Raw genomic sequence first — 20,270 nt, 5'->3', positions numbered from 1 at the left:
TGGTGGCCAGCCATTTTCTTTTTTTTCCTCAAATAAGGGCCAACATGTACTCAATCAAATCAAATGTCCTATTGCATTATCCCTTTATGAGCAAAATTAATCTGGTACCTTCATTCAGAAAATATATAGGTTTAAGTAGCAAGGTTCGAATGAACTTTCTAGGCGGTTATTCAGAGGGCAACATTTTTCAGTGAGGTACACACTTTTCTTGACAATAGTAATAGGTGCGTTTACAGTTAATTAATGTGATTGGGGATGGAAATTCTTTTCGAGGAACATTGTGCCTTTTGTACTCCCTGCACAAAAAAAAATAGCAGAGGCAAGCAGCAAATTAACATATCATGATGCCAACAGTGTATGATGTACCACAACAAAATTTGCCCTGAGGTAAATAGATTACGTCAAATTTAAACCTTAACGCATGATTCCCCTCCGAGTTCTATGTAGTACAGGGAACTATATAGCTATACCTAGAGTGAGAGAAACTGTTTGGACAAGAGGGAGTAGTAGTCATTATTAGCAATGGTTTTGGATTGCACTGAAATCAATGGATCTCACAGACCACTAGGGCTGACTTCCCATCTCCCCAATGCAACCACAAGCAGGCCACCATAGTTACTTTTTTCATATTCCATGGCTTGCAGCCTACTATATGTCATTTTTTAACCGAATTCCCATAGCTAGAAAATAAAATTAAGGGAGATCTCTGGCCAACTAAGTCTACTCCGCCCACGCACACATTTCTTATTTCTCATCGCATGTGTGCTACTAGCTCAAGCTGTATGTGTATGTATGTGTGTATAAAGTGTGGCCTGTAGTGCAAACCAATGCAAGGTTTTGGTGTACGTGCAATCTATTAGAGGGCGGCTACATAATTAAGCTCTCCCTCTCCTCGTCCCCATGTCAAGCTATTGACCCACATTAACTAATTAGAAATGTTGAGGATTCAGAATGAAGGCGATCCATCTAGCGTTTGTACTTTGTACTAGCAAAACAGTGGTGCACCAATCAGTGCCATGGGTGGCCATGTCGTGGTAGGCCTCCCTTTGCATGCCTGGGAATAGAAACAAAGTTGTAGTATATGCTGCCGTCGCCATCATCCCTGTCCTTGTTGGATACATGTATATGTATACATACGTATATTCCTTCCGTCCACGAAAAAATTAATTTCTAAAGTTTCCTAAGTCAAAAATTTTAAATTTTAACCTTTTTTTAGGGAAAAAAAACTAAGACTTATGATATCAAATTAGTATCATTAGATTTATAATATAATATATTTTTATAGGATACGCATTTTATATCATAGATATTGTTACTCTTTTTTATAAAGTTAGTCAAACGGAGGGAGTATGTACATATGCCAAAATTTAAGAGAGAGGAGCATGTATCACCAGCCTTGAATTTACGCAACTGTCTAGGAGTACAAGGACGACTCAAGCACATTACACATGCAAAGATCAGGGTGCCCGGATGGATGGGGGGACCACCTTGTCAGCCACTGAACGCACGGATCATGTATGTATTTGTGTGCACAGCGATTTCCTCTGTGGAAGAATTCTTCCTCCGTGGCTTAAATGCAGAAACGGACGTGGTAGCTTTGGTGTATCTAACTCTGGGGACCTCTGAATTTAGTCTCCTAGTTGTTGTTGTTGTTGTTGATGATGATCTGGGCTCTCCTGGCCTCGGTTTGGAGTTATTGCCACGACTATCTGCCGGCGATTCGTAGTTACCAACGCCGCGCCCGATTTTCACCGGTCACTCTGTGCTGCCCTCTTTGCGAGCAAAAGATTAGGAGTAGTATCTTTCAATCATTGGACTCGACCAAAAGGACAAAGTGTTGTTTTCCTCACCCTGTCTTTCAATAGCAGTGCATTGCTGTCTGGGCCAAAAAAAGGATCATCAGACAAACGTACATAAAGCTAGAGGCCATGTATATATATAGTATATAATATATATGAGCACAAAAATACTGAAAAAAAAAGAAAAGAAACAGACACCATGAAATGCGTTAGTCAAACAGAGTCTGAAATGAAACTGCAATATTGCATCAGAAATATGATGCCGTGCACCGTGCTTCCTTCCTTTTGTGACAAACTTAACTAACTGGCCTGAAACATGAACATGAACAACAACATTGCTGCTGGGTGTTAGTGTTACCATCTCTAAAGAGATTGCCTGCATGCAGATGCCGCACCACCATTATCTGTGCAAGATTGTGCATGCATGCATGCAATGGTCCATCCCTGCCAGACCAGAAAAAGGATCAGATGGTCGGTGACTGGGCTCTGGAGACTTATATATACACGCGTACGATGGTTAAATACGAAAAGGTTGCCCGTACAGGGCAACACCCATCTACCGGATCATCCGCGTGAATTCAACATTCAATACGTATAAAATCATGACAGTACCATGCATGCAGTCAGAACGATGAATCGTGAGCCATTGCAAGAGTAGCCAGCTTACAGTTTCAAAACAACACCAAGCCCAGAGAATCAATTCACCCAGGCGGCCAGGCCACACAGCAAAAGGATAGTGCACAATGTCTTCTTACATGTCATGTGTCCCTGAACCCGAACACTCAAAAGAGAAAGGATGTTATTCTATAGTGATTGGTACAGACAAGGTTTCTCCAGTGATTGTTCTTCATTTTGTTCCTTCATATATCTTTACTTGAAGCTCGTAGCTTGTCTGAATACACTATCATATTGAAACCTAGGGAACGGATAACAAAAAAACAAGCCAAGAGATGGAGATGCTGGAGGGCAGTACCACCCAAAGGTACAATGTTATCAACTCTGAAATATTTGCAGTGCTGGCTACTCGACTGGCTCAATTGGCTTTGAGGCCAAGATCTTGCAGATGGGCATGGTCTCGTTTTTACTCAGCAACTTGAGCGATGGATGGACCGGAATGTCATGCATTAATACCCTATCTCCGACATCAAGATTTGTTAGGTCCACCTCAATTTTTGGAGGTATGTGCTCAGCTGGGCAGAGATACACCAGGCTGGTCCTTATTTTCTGCAAAAAGCCTCCTGCGTTATCAAACCAATTTCATAGTCAGGTCAAGAACTCAAAGCGAGCAATATAACAATGCAAGTAGCAAATTACATAATCAAAGAATATGGTAGCATGAGCTAGGCAACAGTGCAACACACATAAAAAGGTATTGAGTTGCAGCTAGATGAATGGTCAATGCCACCAAACTGCAAGTTATGTAGTCTCAGCTGGCCAATAGAAGGTGCCAATGGAAAGCGTGAAATTTGAACCAAGCAACTTCGAGTAATAACATTAACATCTATGTAATCTTTAGATTCGCCACATCAAACTATTAGAAGTCTATTTCATAGAAATAATCTATTTTACAACTTGTATACGTGATTGGATTGTACAAACCATCACTCAGACATAAAATCATGAGGACTCCGAACAGTCAAAACCAACACTTTAGTCTGACAGAAGGTAGCATCACATATGTCAGCTAATGAGCCAAACAAGCATTAAACAACACCTGACTAATACAGACTTCAAACCCTAAAAGTAGATGTACATAGAGTTCAAGTAACTCAGGAAACTGACAAATGCAAAAAGCAAGGAGACACTGACTAGTAATATTTTGAACAGATTTGCCAACTAGCATGTCCTACCCTGACTCTGAGTGTTGACCTACTGTGCATTGCAAGTTTGCAACTATGAGCTGTATGATTCAGTGGCGGAGCTGGGGAACTTTCACGACTAGGGCCAATACTATGAACCACCAACATCGGATCACATGTAATGGACAAAAGTAATGCTAATATATATTTAGCTGGAAAAAACAAAGGGAATACTCTAGTGTTTTTCCCACGCCTAGGGCCATGGCCATATTGGCCCTAGGCTTATATCCACCACTGGTATGATTTCTGACATGTTTTTTCTTTCTTTTTTACTGTAGCCAGTTTGGCACTAATCTGAAAAGCCCTTAAAAATCAGGACAAGCTTGGGGAATCTTGGGCACTAAATACTATGAACTTATGACATCATAAAAATGCAGCAATGATGATGGCTTCCCAGATAAGACTAAACAACACTTGGGCTGAAAAGCATGAGGGCACGCTTGAACCCAAGCTTTCTCGAGAAGCCCAGCTTATGTGGCTTCTAAAGGAAAATAAGCACATTGAAGTTGGCATTCAGGTCAGTGAAAATCAAGCACAGGAAGTTGTCCCTCTCACAATCGACAGGCCTTTCATATCAGCAGCACATTTGGGACCTAATGATTGCAGTTTATCATTGCAGAAGTACCAAAGTCATGGTTGATATCTTATACCAGACGTTTCGATACAAACGATGACAAACGACACCAGGCCAGGACCACAACTGATGCAGAAGTAAATAACAGAGAATACACATGCCTTGTAGAAGATGAAGGAGCATCAAAACTACTATTAAGATGCCTAGAACAGTATACTGGTACAGAACTTACATAACTCAAATGTACCATGAATTAGGACAAAGCTAACGCTATAACAGGAGTAATAATCTTACTGTGGAATTTTTATAGTCATTTGTCCTTACTGAATACTCAAGGCATGTTATTTTCTTGGGTATACTTACTAATCAAGGTGTGGTCTTTCTTGGTATCCTAAGAGCATCTCCAGGAGACTCCATATATAGCTCTTTATCACAAAACTTAGGAAATAAACCAACAAAACATGTTCCAATAGACTCCAAATCACTCTCCATCTTTTCCGCTCTCCAAAACCACCCTTCTCGCTCTCCACTTTTGGAGACGCTACATGGCTCTCTAAATGCAATAGATGGTAGTTTCCTCATGAAATTTTTCACAAGGAAAATTATGACAAGCTATTGAAGTACAGATAACAAAAATTGGCAAGTCTGTTGGAGACATGAGAGATAAAAAGAGAATATTCGTTGAATGACTGCCCAAATAGAGATATAGAGATCGAAATTTATAGAGGCTCTTGGAGTTGCTCTAAGAAAGGTAATTGGTACTCCCTCCGTTCCAAATTATAAGTCGCTTTGACTTTTTTGGTACATCCATTTTGCTATGCATCTAGATATAAGTCATATAAAGTTGTCTAGATACATAGCAAATTCCATGTACCAAAAAAGTCAAAGCGACTTATAATTTGGAATGGAGTATTTACATGGGCGATATCTCCACATAAGATAAAGAAACAAAGTAGGTAGATACTGCATGCTGTTTACTCAGTACTCCCTCGGTTCCTATTTACCTGGCGTGCACAGCCTAATTTCAGATACCAAGACACTTATGGAAGTACGTGCTTCATATTAACTGTGTCATGAATTGATGCGTTGTGATTAGCAGCTAGGCCGTCTACTGCAAATCATCCGCCATCCTGGCCGCAAAGAACAATAAAATAATCTACAGTAGTGCATGACGCTTTGGCTCATGCATGCATGCAGAGTAATGACCAGACCGCCTTAATATTGCAGCCCACGCCTCCTAATATGGCCAAATTGAAAAACGCCTGGGTGCCGGCTAAATAGGAACGGAGGGAGTACTTCCCTACACTACACTCAACCAATCTTGGGGTGGGAAGGTTGTTTACACATGAATGGATTCAGATAACAGAAAGGAGTCTGTAATCTGGTAAAAAAAATCAAACTGGGTTCTGCCTGCTTACCACAGAATAAAAGTTGTTCTGTCAGCATCTTACAAAACAGTGCCAACTGATTTCAAGTTATCCCAAAATTAAGGGGAAAAAGTATTTTTGGCAGACCCTGCAATTATGACATTAGTGATATACTTGCTTTAAAGGACCTAACTAGTTTAATTTAAGACTTTGAACAAATTATATTTTGAGTCAATTCTCATTCTTCTTGCACAGTTTCATGTGCCACCGGAAGAAGTCATGTTTTACATTTCTTCAGTTCCCCTTCAAATGCCCATGCTACCAGGCTCAAGATTTACATACCCCATTGGTCAACTGTAAGATGACCAGTTACTTCAAAGTACCAGCACAGTTTCTATTTTTTATTTATAAATTAAGTAAGATGATATATTATTTCATATGCAACATATGTTCTGAACTATAATCGTAAACACGTATTTGCCCCCCTGAAATCAACGCCAACACGGAAACAATCTTAAGCTTAGCATTTAATGCAATTGCAGAGCCTGATACTACGATTTCCAACAATCCCAACTCTACATGACTAGATAGGGAATCGTAGATGAATAAACATCAAATATCCTAGATGCTATCTACAATGAAAACATCCTTTTAAGAAACACACAACTTTTTTTCACATGTGATAGTACTTTGCGAAACAAAACAGATGATAGGTCACATCCAAATTGCCACTCTTTGCTGCCTATTAAGCTAGGAAGCATGAGAAGTCCAGAAATTTAATCAGTGTAACGTAACAGTGAGAAACGAGTGCCAGACCACCAAATATGCAATTGCACCAACTACATGACTTAATTTCAAGTAGTCATAGTATTTGGGCAACTGGGTATATACTTGTGGAAGAAAATGATTTGCATGTGTTTTCATGATTTCATTATTAAAAAATGGACTCACCAACGTACGAATGCCAAATAAACTTCTATACCGAAGTCTGTTTTCTTCACAGGACATCACCAACAAAAAAGAGATCAAAGAAAATCTCAACAAGTGCCAGTTGAATCAAGAGCTTGCAGTTACAACTGATATTTCTCACATAGGCCACAGCCATGCTCCTTAAGCGATGCAAGACGGCTTCAAAGTATGTGTTCATTACTGAAACGACATGTTTCCAGATTCCCTTGCCATGTACACTAGTACGCTGAGCATAGCAAAGAAATGTTGTTGAAAAAAGAGAAGAAAAATGTGATACCTTTCTTCAACCCAGGGCAAGTATCCTCCCCCTTGAACTCTACAGGTAAATCCACCTTCAGCATTGTTCCTTCATCTGCCTTCACCATTACTAAGTTCAATATATTCCCAGAAGTTTCATCTCTATGCACCTGCACACAAAGAGCACATACATCAATTGCAGTGTGTGGCATGACAAATGATTCAGACATCCTACATGGACAACACAGACGATTACCGAAAGAGATACAGCTAAAAGCACATTTTCATCAGTGTCTCTCTACCATTAAGGGATCATCATTACCAAACAACATTTTCACTAAGGAGCATTTCGACAAACACATGGTGACCACACGAGCAGCTCACTCTCGGCCGACAAAACCCAAAGAAGCTACTCCTATTTCTATGTGCAATGCAGGCAATTGATGCAGTATTTGGTGGGGATACGAGAAAAAAATTGGGTTACCTTGATGGGGAGGACGGTACCGGCGTGGACGATGGCGTTGGATCGCTCGCCGGCGCGGACCTGGAGGCGGACGGGGGTGGAGAGGAAGTAGGGCGACTGCTTGAGCATCTCCGCGAGCTGCCTCCTGTCGGCGGTGAGGAGCTGCCGGTGGGCGATTCCGTTCCCGGGCGCGGCGCCCGCGAGCGTGAGCAGGACCGCCGGGACGCGGCCGTGGCGGCGCTCGCGCGCCGCGGCGCGCGGGCCGGCCGTCTCCCGCGGTACAGCCTGGATCGTGTGGTGGTACGACGCCGAGGCCGTCCGCCGCCACGGCGCCGCCTCCCTGGCGGCGGTGGCGGCGGCGGCGGCGGTGGCCTTGCCGCGGAGAAACTGCGCCATTCTCACTTCCTCAGGTTCTGGGTTTACGTCGTGGTGGGCTTTGGCAAGGATTTTCCTTTTCCTTTAACTGCAGGCTTTGCATTACCTATTGGGCCGAGGACTCCCCTATTTTATCAGGTGGGCCGCTTGTGGGTGAGCTGATCCATTCTCCTTTTAAATGAGTTATTATTATCACTAAACTGTTTGTTAGGTTTAACTTTCTAAACTGGATGCCACACCAAGAAATTTGCTTTGCATGCGTCCAGCTTGCGAAAGTGTGATTCATTTGGGAGACTCGTAGCACATACTTGCATTCAGAGTAGTTAGATCATGCATGTCCTGCTGATATAAGTTTGTTGGTGGCTTGTATATACTACTATATATATATATATATAAGAGCAAAGCATATTGATACGTGGCTGCCCGTGTTGGTATAGCTTCTACCCTAGTTATGAGTGCGCTTGTTGTGGGTTTATTAGCCAATAAGTGAGGTGTTGGAGAAAAATAGAGAATGAGATTGGTCCTAAGATAGGGTCCCAAAACATTGGAGATTGACTGACTCGCACATAATAAGCATAGACATTTTCCTCCATGTGACTATATATTTATCTTGGGTAGGAGATGTTGGATTAGGCCAAGCTGACACTATTCAATTACGTGTTGAAATGAGTCTTTCAGCCTCAGAAACATCGCCAAATATTATTGCTATGGTTCCCCTATTGAATTCTGCTCCTAGAAGGTCCCTGGGCGATCCACCAAAGTTTAACACGACACCTTATGGTATTATTGGTCTTTTTCTTTCTGCAGACTTTAATTCATACCAATGTCTATTTCCATTCTTATTCGTAAACCCGATGACAAATATCTCCACATATTGCAACATATGTTCTGCCATCGCATCTACCCAGTAGAGTCAAAGTAATCCTAGTAGTACTTATAAATGTGCAGACACAAGATCAGTGGTTCACAATTCAATAATGTCTACTCTTTGTTCAAGAAATATTGAGCATGAAAGAATGGTAGTTGTGCAAGATAGATAGTTTCGTTCAAGATCGCTGATGTTCTTATTTGTTATCGACAATTTAAATTACTCAATATCAGTTGGTAGTCCATCAGAGGTTATATTTGGCTGTTGAATATGAATATTTACAAAGATGGAATTTGTGTAGCTAATTTATCTTCTTTTCCTACTTTTGGCACTTGATTACTTTTGGTTACCGTGAATCATTTACAAATGTGACACAGTAATTCTGCGATCGAGCAATATGAATGAGCTCTTAGGCGTCGGTGAGTACAGTACAGACTACCTCTCACTCTGTGTATCCACCTGATGCAGCTACACGAAGAACATGTGCGCCAAACTGTCTTAGCAAGGACGGTCATGAGATCATATATGATCTCTGGAAGTTGATGAACATCATGCATGGTTCTCGCATGGTCGGGCCAACTAACAATTCCCACTACTAGTACAGTTGTGCAATGCAAGATGTGTGTATCCCTTTAGGCCGGTCTTTCCCTGCCAAGTTCGCCGCATATATAAGTTCAATAAAAGTTTGCCACATATATTATATAAACTGCTTGCTTAGTTGCTCGTAGTCTCATACCGTAGTGAACTGACCCTTAGAACAACTCCAGTGGTCCCCAATATATATGTATTGGGTAGTTTGGTATTATCTTTTATCAATATTAGGGGAGTTATTATAGTAGTATCCCAATATATCTCCCTCAATACCTATATGGAAGATGGGTCCTATCTGAGTGTAAGAGAAAATATGGTTGAAAAATGGTTGTTGGATGGCCCACAAGGTATTAGGACATACTGTATCTCCCCCTTTACTAGTAGTGTGCCCGTGCTAATGCTACGGTAAAATAGAAAAAATAAAATTTGTAAAAAAATAAAACAAACAATCAGATTTATTATGATTCTCATCTACGACACACACAGATCTATAGAAAGAATATATCTCTACTATTAAAACATTACATGCATGACAAACATAACCATACAAATATAATAGGAAGTTTAGTTGACCAGGATTTAGGGCATGCATGCTCAGCAAGCAGTCATTGCATATACATGTGAAGATCACCAATGAAGAAAGGGTTGACAAAATACCAAAGGCATGTTCTACAGATGAAGCAAGTCCATGCAATACAGAAGAGAAAACTTTTATTAGTAAAATATGTTGCCTTTATAATAAAATCCCATGATTTTAAGCCCAAGGATGTTACTCCTATCTTACTCAGGCCAAGATCCATGCAGGATATCAGCAAAAACCAAAACTAATAATTTTGTCAGAACATGGAATACAGACAAATCACAAGTTACAACCAGAGTTCGCTCCAGCAATCATGAGTTGATAGAATAGAGTGCTTGCACATTCCATTTGCATACTGCTCGATCATATATTTGTTGCATCCCAAACCTGAAATTAATGAACAATGTTCCCCATTAGAAAGTAGACAGTTCATCAAGGATTGTTGTTGGAAACCTCATCAAGTAGCTCTAATTGCTCCGAGATTTAGCCTCATCAAGTACAATACATAGCTCTACCAATGGGAACTGTTTGCCATCTGAACCAAGAATAAGACGAAATCCAGCAAGGATTGTTGTCGGAAACCTCTTTTCCTTGCATCCTGTAGAAAGGAAACAAAAGATTCAATAAAGCACATCTAGTAAAGACGCCGCTATGTTTCATCTCATCCTCAGAAAAACAATTGTCTATTTCTGAACAATGGTATCCAGCAGAGCTGCTAATAGACATAGCAAGTGTAGGTAATCATATTTATATTTATCAATTGCCAGACAATGTTACTCCATTAAAATGTCAGAAAAAATCCACATATATAAATCAGTCTAAAAGAAATTTTTAATAAATGGATTAAAAAGGCATGGAACTTGAGTATACAAAATGGTGATTATCTACCGCACCCCCCTTACCTGTGGAACCCGCCTTTTATTTTCACCTTGCACTCTTCGGCTACATGGAGTGACACAATAGTTGATTTGGAAATTTTGTTTGGTAATTTTTCTGTACTTCATTCACTGCTTACAACTAGGTAGTGCTTATAACTGGGTAGAGTATATTCTACATTCAAAACTTAGCAAGTGAAGACAAGAAGTGAACTTCATAAGCTATATGGGCAGACATTTAATAACTAAAGGCAATTAAGGCTTATAAAATCAAACTAGAAATTAAGCGATTATTTTAGCTGATACCTTCACCAACGGCATGAATAGTAATGATAAGAATATCACAAGCCATTTATTAAAGCATGTGTGAGAGACACAAAACTGCATCTCGTGGCTCAAAGTTTCACCTTGAAAAAAGCATTTTTCTGCAAGAGAACAATGTTTGATCAGTCAATAGAAAAGTACCAAAGATAAAATATTTATAGAATATTTAGAATGTGGTGAGAAACATAGTATAATTTCTTTCTTTCTACTTCATCTCAGTGAACTATATATTGGCAGTGTCACTCAGAATAAACCAATTAAACAGTTCCTCCAATAAAAATCAATAAATTATACCTAAAATTTAAAGCCTAAATAATATACCATTTTGTGTAATTCGGAGTAGTCTGGAGTGCTATGGTGGAAGGATCATTTTTCTCGTCATGACAAGAAGCTGGCCAAAAGTCTAATTTTGGAGAAAAATATGTTTAAGATCAATGAACATATATAGACTAATAAACCATATGCAATCATGTCTACCAATTTATTTATCTAAAAAACCACAGATCAAGCAGGCCAATGGGGCTTCTCCGAAATCTTTAGGACAGGACTGAGGAAGCAACTGCATACCTTGGGGCGACTGCATGGTGAGGGGCGCGAGGACTGCACCGTAGGAGGCGATGGAATGGCAGCGACGATCCTGTTCATGAGTTACTAGCCGCCAGTCCATCTTCTACCCTCCACATGCTTCGCTCCTATTTGGTTGGATTAGATCTGATAGCAGCAGACAGATTCCTTTCCCAAGTCTTGGACCAACGGTTTTGCACAGAGGAAAAAGAAACAAAGAGAGATCATTTTTTGCTCACCACTTCTTTTGTCGTGACTTGGTTTATTAATAAAAAATTCTTCAAAAATCACTTGAATTCGATTATGTTTGCATAATTTTTTTTGAATAAGACGAGTGGTCAAATTTGGGGTAAAAAAAATCAAACGTCTTATAATTTAGGATATATGGAGTATTTCTTTAATTGTTGTGGCCATACACACAATGCAGCCACCAAACAGTCAAAACTCAAGTAAATATGACATTACAAAAATCATTTCGTTCTCTTATCCTATAAACAACAATACATATTTTATGAAACAAATAATCAAAGTACCAAACGATCCATCCCACATCAAATATTATTATTTTTCCTAGCTATAGGCCTGAGAAATCACGACCGCCCCCAATCACCCTATATATTCAGGGACGGACACTACTGAGCCACCATAATTCAAGACATCCATAGATCCTGGTCGGATATTCTTCATGGAACAAAAAAGAAGCATGGAATGGATCAAGGAGCACTGTGAAAACTGCAAGCACGTTTCTCTCAGGAATTTCGTCAAACACTCACCTATTGCTAAAAGCCCCGCACTCATGGTCAGACCCAATTAAGGATAGATTCGGGTGCTTGGCTTCACAAAGCAGGAAGCTTCCCAATTAAGGGAAGGGAATACCTAATCACACTCTTGATGCCAAAATTGGGTTCACACAGCAGGATAGATATTGCCGATGGATTCAGGCTCCGCCTTAGCAATAGCGGTGGAGATCACGGCGAAGGCATCGGCGAGGCGCACAGGGAGGGCAGAGTCGCGGCCTCAAGCGCCACGAGGGACTCAGAGGTTGAAGCATCAGCGGTGGCTTGGCTTCCTTCCTCGACCTCAACGACCACCACCGCCAAGACTCCGCTCCTCGACGCTCGTTGTAGCCTCCCCTGCCGGTCTCTCTCCCTCCCCAAATCTCGTTTATTTGGGAAGAGAAGAAAATGGAGCGCAGGATGGGAATCGAACCTGGCGCTCGAGCACCGCACAGTGCGGAGGTGGAAACGCAGTTGCGTGACACGGTGCGGGGAAGGGGCGCGTTGAAGCCTCGGGGGTGCGTTGAAGCCTCAAATCGTCTGTGGCTCTATGATCTTCATGAAGCCTCGTCATATTAGATTTGGATCGTTGATTTCTCATGTGGGGGTTTTTTAGTATATAATCTGGTGTGTACGGAGAAAACATCATCTCTATAGGGGACAATTTTCTAGGTGGACACGGTGTAATTTGGATTGGTCCATTATAGTAGAGATATTTTTTGTTCTAGCTATAGGCCTGAGAAATCACGGCCGCCCCCAATCACCCTATATATTCAGGGATGGACACTACAGTGCCACCATAATTCAAGAATCCATAGATCCTGGTCGGATATTTTTCATGGAACAAAAAATAAGCATGAAATGGAACAAGGAGCACTGTAAAAACTGCAAGCACGATTCTCTCAGGAATTTCATCAAACACTCACCTATTGCTAGAAGCCCCGCACTCAGGGTCAGACCCAATTAAGGATAGATTCGGGTGCTTGGCTTCACACAACAGGAAGGGAAGGGAAGGGAATACCTGATCGCACTCTTGATGTCAAAATTGGGTTATATGGTCAATGGATTCAGGCTCCACCTCAGCAATAGCGGTGGAGATCACAGCGGAGGCATCAGCGAGGCGCACAGGGAGGGTAGAGTCGCGGCCTCAAGCTCCACGAGGGACTCCGAGGTTGAAGCATCAGCGACGGCTTGGCTTCCACGACCTCGACGACCACCGCCGTCAGGACTCCACTCCTCGGTGCTCGTTGTAGCCTCCCCTGCCGGTCTCTCTCCCTCCCCAAATCTCGTTTATTTGGGAAGAGAAGAAAATGGAGCGCAGGATGGGAATTGAACCTGGCGCTCGAACGCCACGCGGTGCAGAGGCGGAAACACAGTTGCGCGACGCGGTGTGGGGAAGGGGCGCGTTGAAGCCTCCAGGGTGCGTTGAAGCCTCAAATCGTATGTGGCCCTATGATCTTCACGAAGCCTCGTCATATTAGATCTGGGTCGTTCATTTCGCAGGTGAGGTTTTTTTAGTGTATAATCTGGTGTGTATGGAGAAAAAGTCATCTCTACAGGGGACAATTTTCTAGGTGAACATAGTGTAATTTGGATTGGTCCATTATAGTAGAGATTTGAGAGAAAATAAGAAAATTATTGGTGGACACCAAATAAAATGGAGAGGTATTTGGAAACTGCTGGAGTAAGAAAAAAGCATAGTTGTCCCCAATATAACAGGTTTATGGGATAAGGGGAGGCAAGAGTTATTAGGAACCACTGCAGATGCTTTCGGCTCTCTCATCAGTATTCACTAGTAGCTCAATCGCTGACATCGTATTCACCATGGTGGTCAGACGCTCTTCCACCTTGCTCCTCCTCCTTTTGTACTTATGCTTGCCGCCAGCAGCACTACACTCTAGCTGCGGCGCAACTTTCCCTAATCCCTAGTTTGAAAATGAAAAGGAGAACGATATGGGCCCATGTTGCACTTTTAACCTCAAATTCTCCTCTACTTTGCATCGCCGTTATTAATCCAATTATCTATAACCATAAATTGAAGCCCACATATGTGTAACTCTACGATGCAAACAACATGACGGATGCCATAGACAGTTGGGCGCAGAGAAGAGCTGAGATTGCGGTGATATGCTCACCTGTTTTTTTTTTGGCATTTTTTTTTCTTTCTAGAGAGTGGATATATGACAAACAAACGGCAACGTCCACGCACGATGGTGGTCATGCGACTGCACCAATGCAAGGAATTCAGCGCTAATGCACTGACTATGAGACAATGAGTTGTGGCCTCTGGCCCGGCAGGGGAACGCGTTGGGCTCTTCTGCTAGCTTAACCACCATGAGACAACGAGAGAAAGGCATCTGCACTAATGCATGCATATTGTACTGGGCAGCACACCGGGCTAGAACATACATTGCCAGATGAAATATTAGAGATTTGGATACCACTTGCTATATAACTAGTACACAAATGATTTTGTAAGATGGTGCTCTTTTATTAACGGAGGTGGTCACAAAATTCAACCACCTTGGTTAATGCCTACGATAAACGAAAGCGAGCATTTTTTATTTACTGAGGCGGCCACTCTTGCTTGCCTCCAAAAATGACATATTTTTGGAGCCGGTTGTTTTAAGGTGACCATCTCCATAAATCTATTTTCGGAGGCAGACATACTATAAGGCCCACCTCTAAAAATACTGGAGCCTAGTAGCTAAAGCCCACAACCCACTCTCTAACAGACTTATATAAATAGGGGAGTTAGGGTTTTTCACCGGCCCCTTATTCTCTTGCCTTTCACGTATCACCCCAGAAAGTAGCGCGCTCCTCCCCTCCCACCGCATCGCTCTCCCTCTCTCCCTCCGGTCTTCTCTCGCATGCCTCCCTCTCTCTCCGGTCTCTCTCAGTCTCTCCACTTTCCAGGGACGCCTCCCTCTCTTCAGTCTCTCTAGGCGTGTGGTTGGGCATCGTGTGGCTACTGCGGGGCCGGGAGGCACGCGGTCATCGTGGCATGGGGCCGCGTGGAGCCGGGAGTCGTCGCGACGTGGGGCGGCTGCTTTGGGGCTTGTGGTTGTGTGACACGCAGCGTCGTGGGACCTTGCGGCGGGCGGTGGCGCGCGGGACCAGGCGACACGGGTCCACCGAGGCTGACGACGGAGGTACACAGAACTCTTTCAATCTCGTTCTCTCTTCCAGTCTTCATCTCCCTCATTCTTCCCTCTCTCCCCTTTGCAGATCTGGAGCTAGCATGGCGAGCAGGAGTCTAGTCACAATAGGTCCAAATCCGGCCACAGCGGGTCTACATACGACGGCGGCAGGGAGCCTTTGAGCTAGTGGCTGCGGGCTCAATTGGGCTCGACGGCGGGCTCGATTGGGCTCACTTGGCCTTTTTTATTTTTTAAATCAAATAATGGGGGTGGACAGCATAAGACAACGATCACCGTTTATCTATTAACCAGGACAGACAAAACAACCACCTCCATAAGTCATGGATTAACTATAACCTTTTTATTGGAGGTGGTTGCAATTGTGGCAGAACCTCCTAAATTAACCTCCGACGGCCATGCTAGTGAACCAAAAAACCAAGAAGGCTGTTGGATTTACCAAGAATTTTAAAAACTCTGCAAAAGTTTTGGGAACTAAGAGCATCTCCAACCATTATGCATTTGAAGTTATGCATTTTAGGCAAATTGCAAACCCCCAAATGAAAATGGCAAGGCTAAAATCGGGTGATCTCCAACCGTTATGCAAAATGCCAAGTCTATCATCTTTTTTTTCCCGGAAATTTTGTTTCACGGCACTCCTTCCCGCGCGGCCAATCGATCCCGCGCCAAACAGTCCGTCGTCGTCTCCCGTTCACCAATTCCCGCGCCAAACAGCCGCGCAGTACTGATCGTGAGCTGCGCAGTTCGTCGTTCCCGTTCGCAGTACCGATCTCCCGTTCCGTTAGTTCCCATTCACCGTACCCGTTCGTCGTCTGTTTGCCATCAGTTCGTCGTCGTACAGGTTCGCCCCTTGGCTCCAGAACCGATCTCCATCAGGTCCTGTTCCCCATCAGTTTCCGGTCGCCGCCATCAGTTCGTCGTCAAGGCAGGTCGCCGCCATCAGTCAAGTTGGCGAAGGAGGACGCGCGATGCTTCTCCTATCGCGCGAAGTGGTGGCGGCGCGAAGGGAAACCGTGCGAAGGGAAGAAAAAAGCCCGCGAGGTGGAACCGAGAATCCCGTGATCTCTATTTGCATAGCCGGACTCCTTTGGCATATATGCCAAGTTTCCCCCTCCAAATGCATAGCTATGTAAAATGCAAAGTCCAAATACATAACGATTGGAGGGATTTTTTTTGGAGTTTTATACATTTTGGTAAATGCCAAGTCCATTTGCATAATGGTTGGAGTTGCTCTAAACAGCCCCTAAATAAGTATACTGGCGTTGCTGCAAAGTCTCTGTGGCCATCGCTTTGCAAGAAACGAATATTTAATTTCCATATACAGTAAAAAGAAAAGTATGGGAAGGACGACGGAGTGAGGCTTATAGATCATTGCCGCAATAAAATGAATCTGCGAATCGAATCGGTGATCACCGATCAGCATGCATAATATGCGTGATCAAAACGGAGCTGCACGGATCTTATCAAATAGATCAACTCATTACTTCAAAAAAAATATTAAAGTGATTCCAATGGTATTTTTATGATATAGAATCTCTAATTCACATGAAATAAATTTAGCACACTAATGAACACTTCTATCCATCCAGAACCAATATTCTTATCCAACAAATTATAAATATTACCTTACAAAATTTTCAAGTGCTTCAGCTTCCTTACAAAACTTATCAATATATCATCTCTGTAAATGTTTCAACTCCTCTATAAGTCACGGAAATTTTAGGAAACTTTTAGTAAGTAATTACCAAAGGTATCTGTACTATATATAAAATCGTTCCGGCTTGGCTAAGGCCTTGTTTAGATCCGAAAAGTTTTTGAATTTTGACACTGTAGTACTTTCATTTTTATTTGACAAACATTGTCAAGTAATTAGGTTTAAAAGCTTCGTCTCGCGATTTACAGGTAAACTGTGCAATTAGTTTTTGTTTTCAACTATATTTAATGCTCCATACATGCGCCGCAAGATTCGATGTGACGGAAAATTTTGAAAATTTTTTGGTTTTTGGATGAACTAAACAAGGCTAAGTTGAATATTTTAATCTGCCACCAGACGAGACGTCCATTTCTGACGGAGCTCTTGAGTCCTGCAGTCCTGTTGTTGGCTTGGCTGCTGCGCGGGCTGTATCCTGCAGACCGGCAGGCAGGCTCCAACTGCAGCGGCGCAACCCAGCGTCGAGATTGAGATGACTTTTAGATTTGGGTCTTACATAAAGCATTAAATATATAGTCAAAGACCAAAACTAAATACATAGTTTATCTGTAAATTGCAAGATAAATTTTTTGAGTCTAATTAATCCATAATTAGATAATAATTGTTAAATAAAAACAAACATGCAACGGTACCCAAAAAAAAAATTGGAAACTAAACAAGGCCTTATATATGAGCGTGTGACTACGTCGAGATTGAGATGACTTTTAGATTTATATATGAGCGTGTCAATCTTGGTGCGTGGGTACTGTGGGCGGGTAGGGTAGAGGACGGTGAGAGAAAAATTCAAGGCAAGTTTTCGGGCTGGGTCTGCTTGTCAAATCACGGTGGACGATTTAGATGCATTGGATCTAATTTTGATGTAGATCTAAGGGATAAAAATTAAGATGGGTAGGAGACATCAGGGTAAGAGGCTATTTTCAATTTCTTCGCTCGTTTATAGTAACTAGCAAATATGACCGTGTGTTCCACCTAGGAGAAAAAAATATATTAAATATTCATGTAAAGCGATAACTTGAATGGTATATACCTACTTACATTTTATCTTTTTATAATTTATTTTGTGATGGTTGTGATATGTGTAATATAAAGCAATGTCCTATTAAACTTGTATCAAATTAAAATACACATTGGTATATTTTTCTTCTATTGCAAAGCGCATTTTGATTCATGAAATAAATAGTTGTACCCTTGAGTAATTCATATTTTGATAAAATATTTTTTTTCTAATCAAAACTACACCAGACCGTGTAAATCCTTCTCCTCAAATCAAAATTTAATGCACAAACAGACATAATAAATGTTGAAAAGTAGGAGATATGACCGGGACTTGCCTTTGGCCATAACTGAACAGCGGAAAGTTATCGTACTCCTCGGCTATCTCCGCGTATTCTAGGTCAGGCACATTTTCGATCATCATCAAATCTATATGCATGCAACATATGTAAGGATAATTCAATACATTAATATAAAAAGCATAACCTAACAATATTTATAACATCTATGGGTAGATCACATTTTTATGAAGTGAACAAAACTAGTTTAATATTTTAGGATTTTTTATGATATTTGGTGAATTTTGAAAGATCTTTGTTTTTTAATATAAAAAACATAGCCTAACAAGATTCATAGCATCTATGGATATATCACATTTTTATAAAGCAAACAAAACTGGTTTGACATTTTTCTTGTTTTTATGTGATCTTTAGCAAATTTCGCAAGATCTTGTTTAATAGAAAAAGAGAAAAATGAAAGAAAAGAAAAAAAAAAGTCTTGCATGGTCCAACCCACAATGAAAGTGGCCCAACTTCAAGGATTTAGCTTGGGTTGAAAAAGAAGCCTAACAGGAGGGGTCTACTTGGACCTGGACATTTTTACATTAGGAACCATAATTTATTTTAAAAATTATTAAGACTCTTTCACCTTTTCTTTCTCTCTAGCATCTTTATGCCTGGAATTATGTATTTCTTTCTCCACTTATACTCGGCAATATCCAAGGTTGGACGGAAAAACAAGCCTAAAATTTTGCCTAGCAAATATGTCTGTGCATGAAAAACTATCGAATATTTATAAGAAATGATGATAAGAAAATGATACATATTATTTATGTTTTACTCTCTTTTTAGAGACTGGTATTATGACATAATGAAATTGTATGCTCTTGACTGTAGGAGTGAGTAAAAACAAAGATGCATCAGTTGTAAATGCCGATGAAACAAGCATTTCAAAACATATTGTTTCTATGCTCTCTAGAAAACTAAGGTCTTTCCATCAGGATATGAGACAGTTTTACTATTTTTTATTTTTTTATTTCTATATTTTTTCACATAATTTACAAGTTTGTTGTTCTACCGGAAAATAAAATAAGAATAGAAAAAAAAAGAACTCATGCCACGGCTTGGTCCAGTCCACCGGAGCAAAAGGCCCACGAGGCAGATTTAGTCCAATAGAGGCCTAACGTGGCTTAACTTTTACATTAGGAATCCTGGAGTTTCTCGAATTCAATTTAGATCCTTTCACCTTTTTCTTTTCTTTTGCACCTAGAACCCTTTCTTGTCTTCTATTTCCTTTTTCTCATCCTCTTCCCTAAACCAATTCCTACCGGCCGCAAACAAATCGGACACGGATAGGCCGGCCAAAAACTTTAGGTGACCGAAATTTTGCCTCTTTATTATTAGGTATAGATATAAATATAGAAGTATAATAGAATAGAATAGATAGATAATAGATGCTTATTTTAGCACTAATGATTATAGAATGTCAAATTAAAAACTAGATGTTTCTAATTATTGAGAGAATTTTAGGATTCAATTTCTTTCTAGCATAGTGAGAATTAACATTGAACCTCCTAATACTAAGATAGCCGTTGTTATCACTAAAACTGGATGCCACACCACACCAATGCACGAGGTTAGGTGCAGGAGGAAAAAGGTGGATGCCACACCACACCAATGCACGAAGGTTAGGTGCATGAGGAAAAAGGTGTGAATAAATTTGCTTTGGATGAACGTGTATGAGGAAAAGGGTGGATGCCACACCACACCAATGCACAAAGTTAGGTGCAGGAGGAAAAAGGCGTGACGAAATTTGATTTTGGATGAACGTGCATGTAAAGTAGTTAGATTCATGTGATAGCACATACTTGCATACGAGTAGGTAGATCATGCATGTCTATATACCACA

The 20,270-nt window shown here is 41.2% G+C and overlaps 1 protein-coding gene and 2 long non-coding RNA genes across 3 annotated transcripts; 1 reads left to right on the top strand and 2 right to left on the bottom strand.

Moving 5' to 3' along the window:
* On the bottom strand, positions 2,418–7,707 carry LOC8062511 (50S ribosomal protein L25). The gene is made up of 3 exons (XM_002464187.2): positions 7,290–7,707; positions 6,846–6,975; positions 2,418–3,037 (listed from the first exon to the last, which is right to left on the bottom strand). Exons 1-3 carry the CDS (start codon positions 7,662–7,664, stop codon positions 2,820–2,822), a joined length of 723 nt encoding a protein of 240 aa, XP_002464232.1. The 5' UTR covers positions 7,665–7,707; the 3' UTR covers positions 2,418–2,819.
* LOC110431948 lies at positions 8,107–9,217 on the top strand. The gene is made up of 2 exons (XR_002449415.1): positions 8,107–8,423; positions 8,980–9,217. It is a non-coding gene; the product is annotated as an uncharacterized LOC110431948 (long non-coding RNA).
* LOC110433092 lies at positions 9,663–10,984 on the bottom strand. The gene is made up of 3 exons (XR_002450480.1): positions 10,864–10,984; positions 10,198–10,280; positions 9,663–10,069 (listed from the first exon to the last, which is right to left on the bottom strand). It is a non-coding gene; the product is annotated as an uncharacterized LOC110433092 (long non-coding RNA).

Source organism: Sorghum bicolor, chromosome 1, assembly GCF_000003195.3.
Source record: "Sorghum bicolor cultivar BTx623 chromosome 1, Sorghum_bicolor_NCBIv3, whole genome shotgun sequence".
NCBI lineage: Eukaryota > Viridiplantae > Streptophyta > Magnoliopsida > Poales > Poaceae > Sorghum > Sorghum bicolor.
Note: the sequence above shows the minus strand (reverse complement) of the source record. Positions and strands in the feature narration are given on the sequence as shown.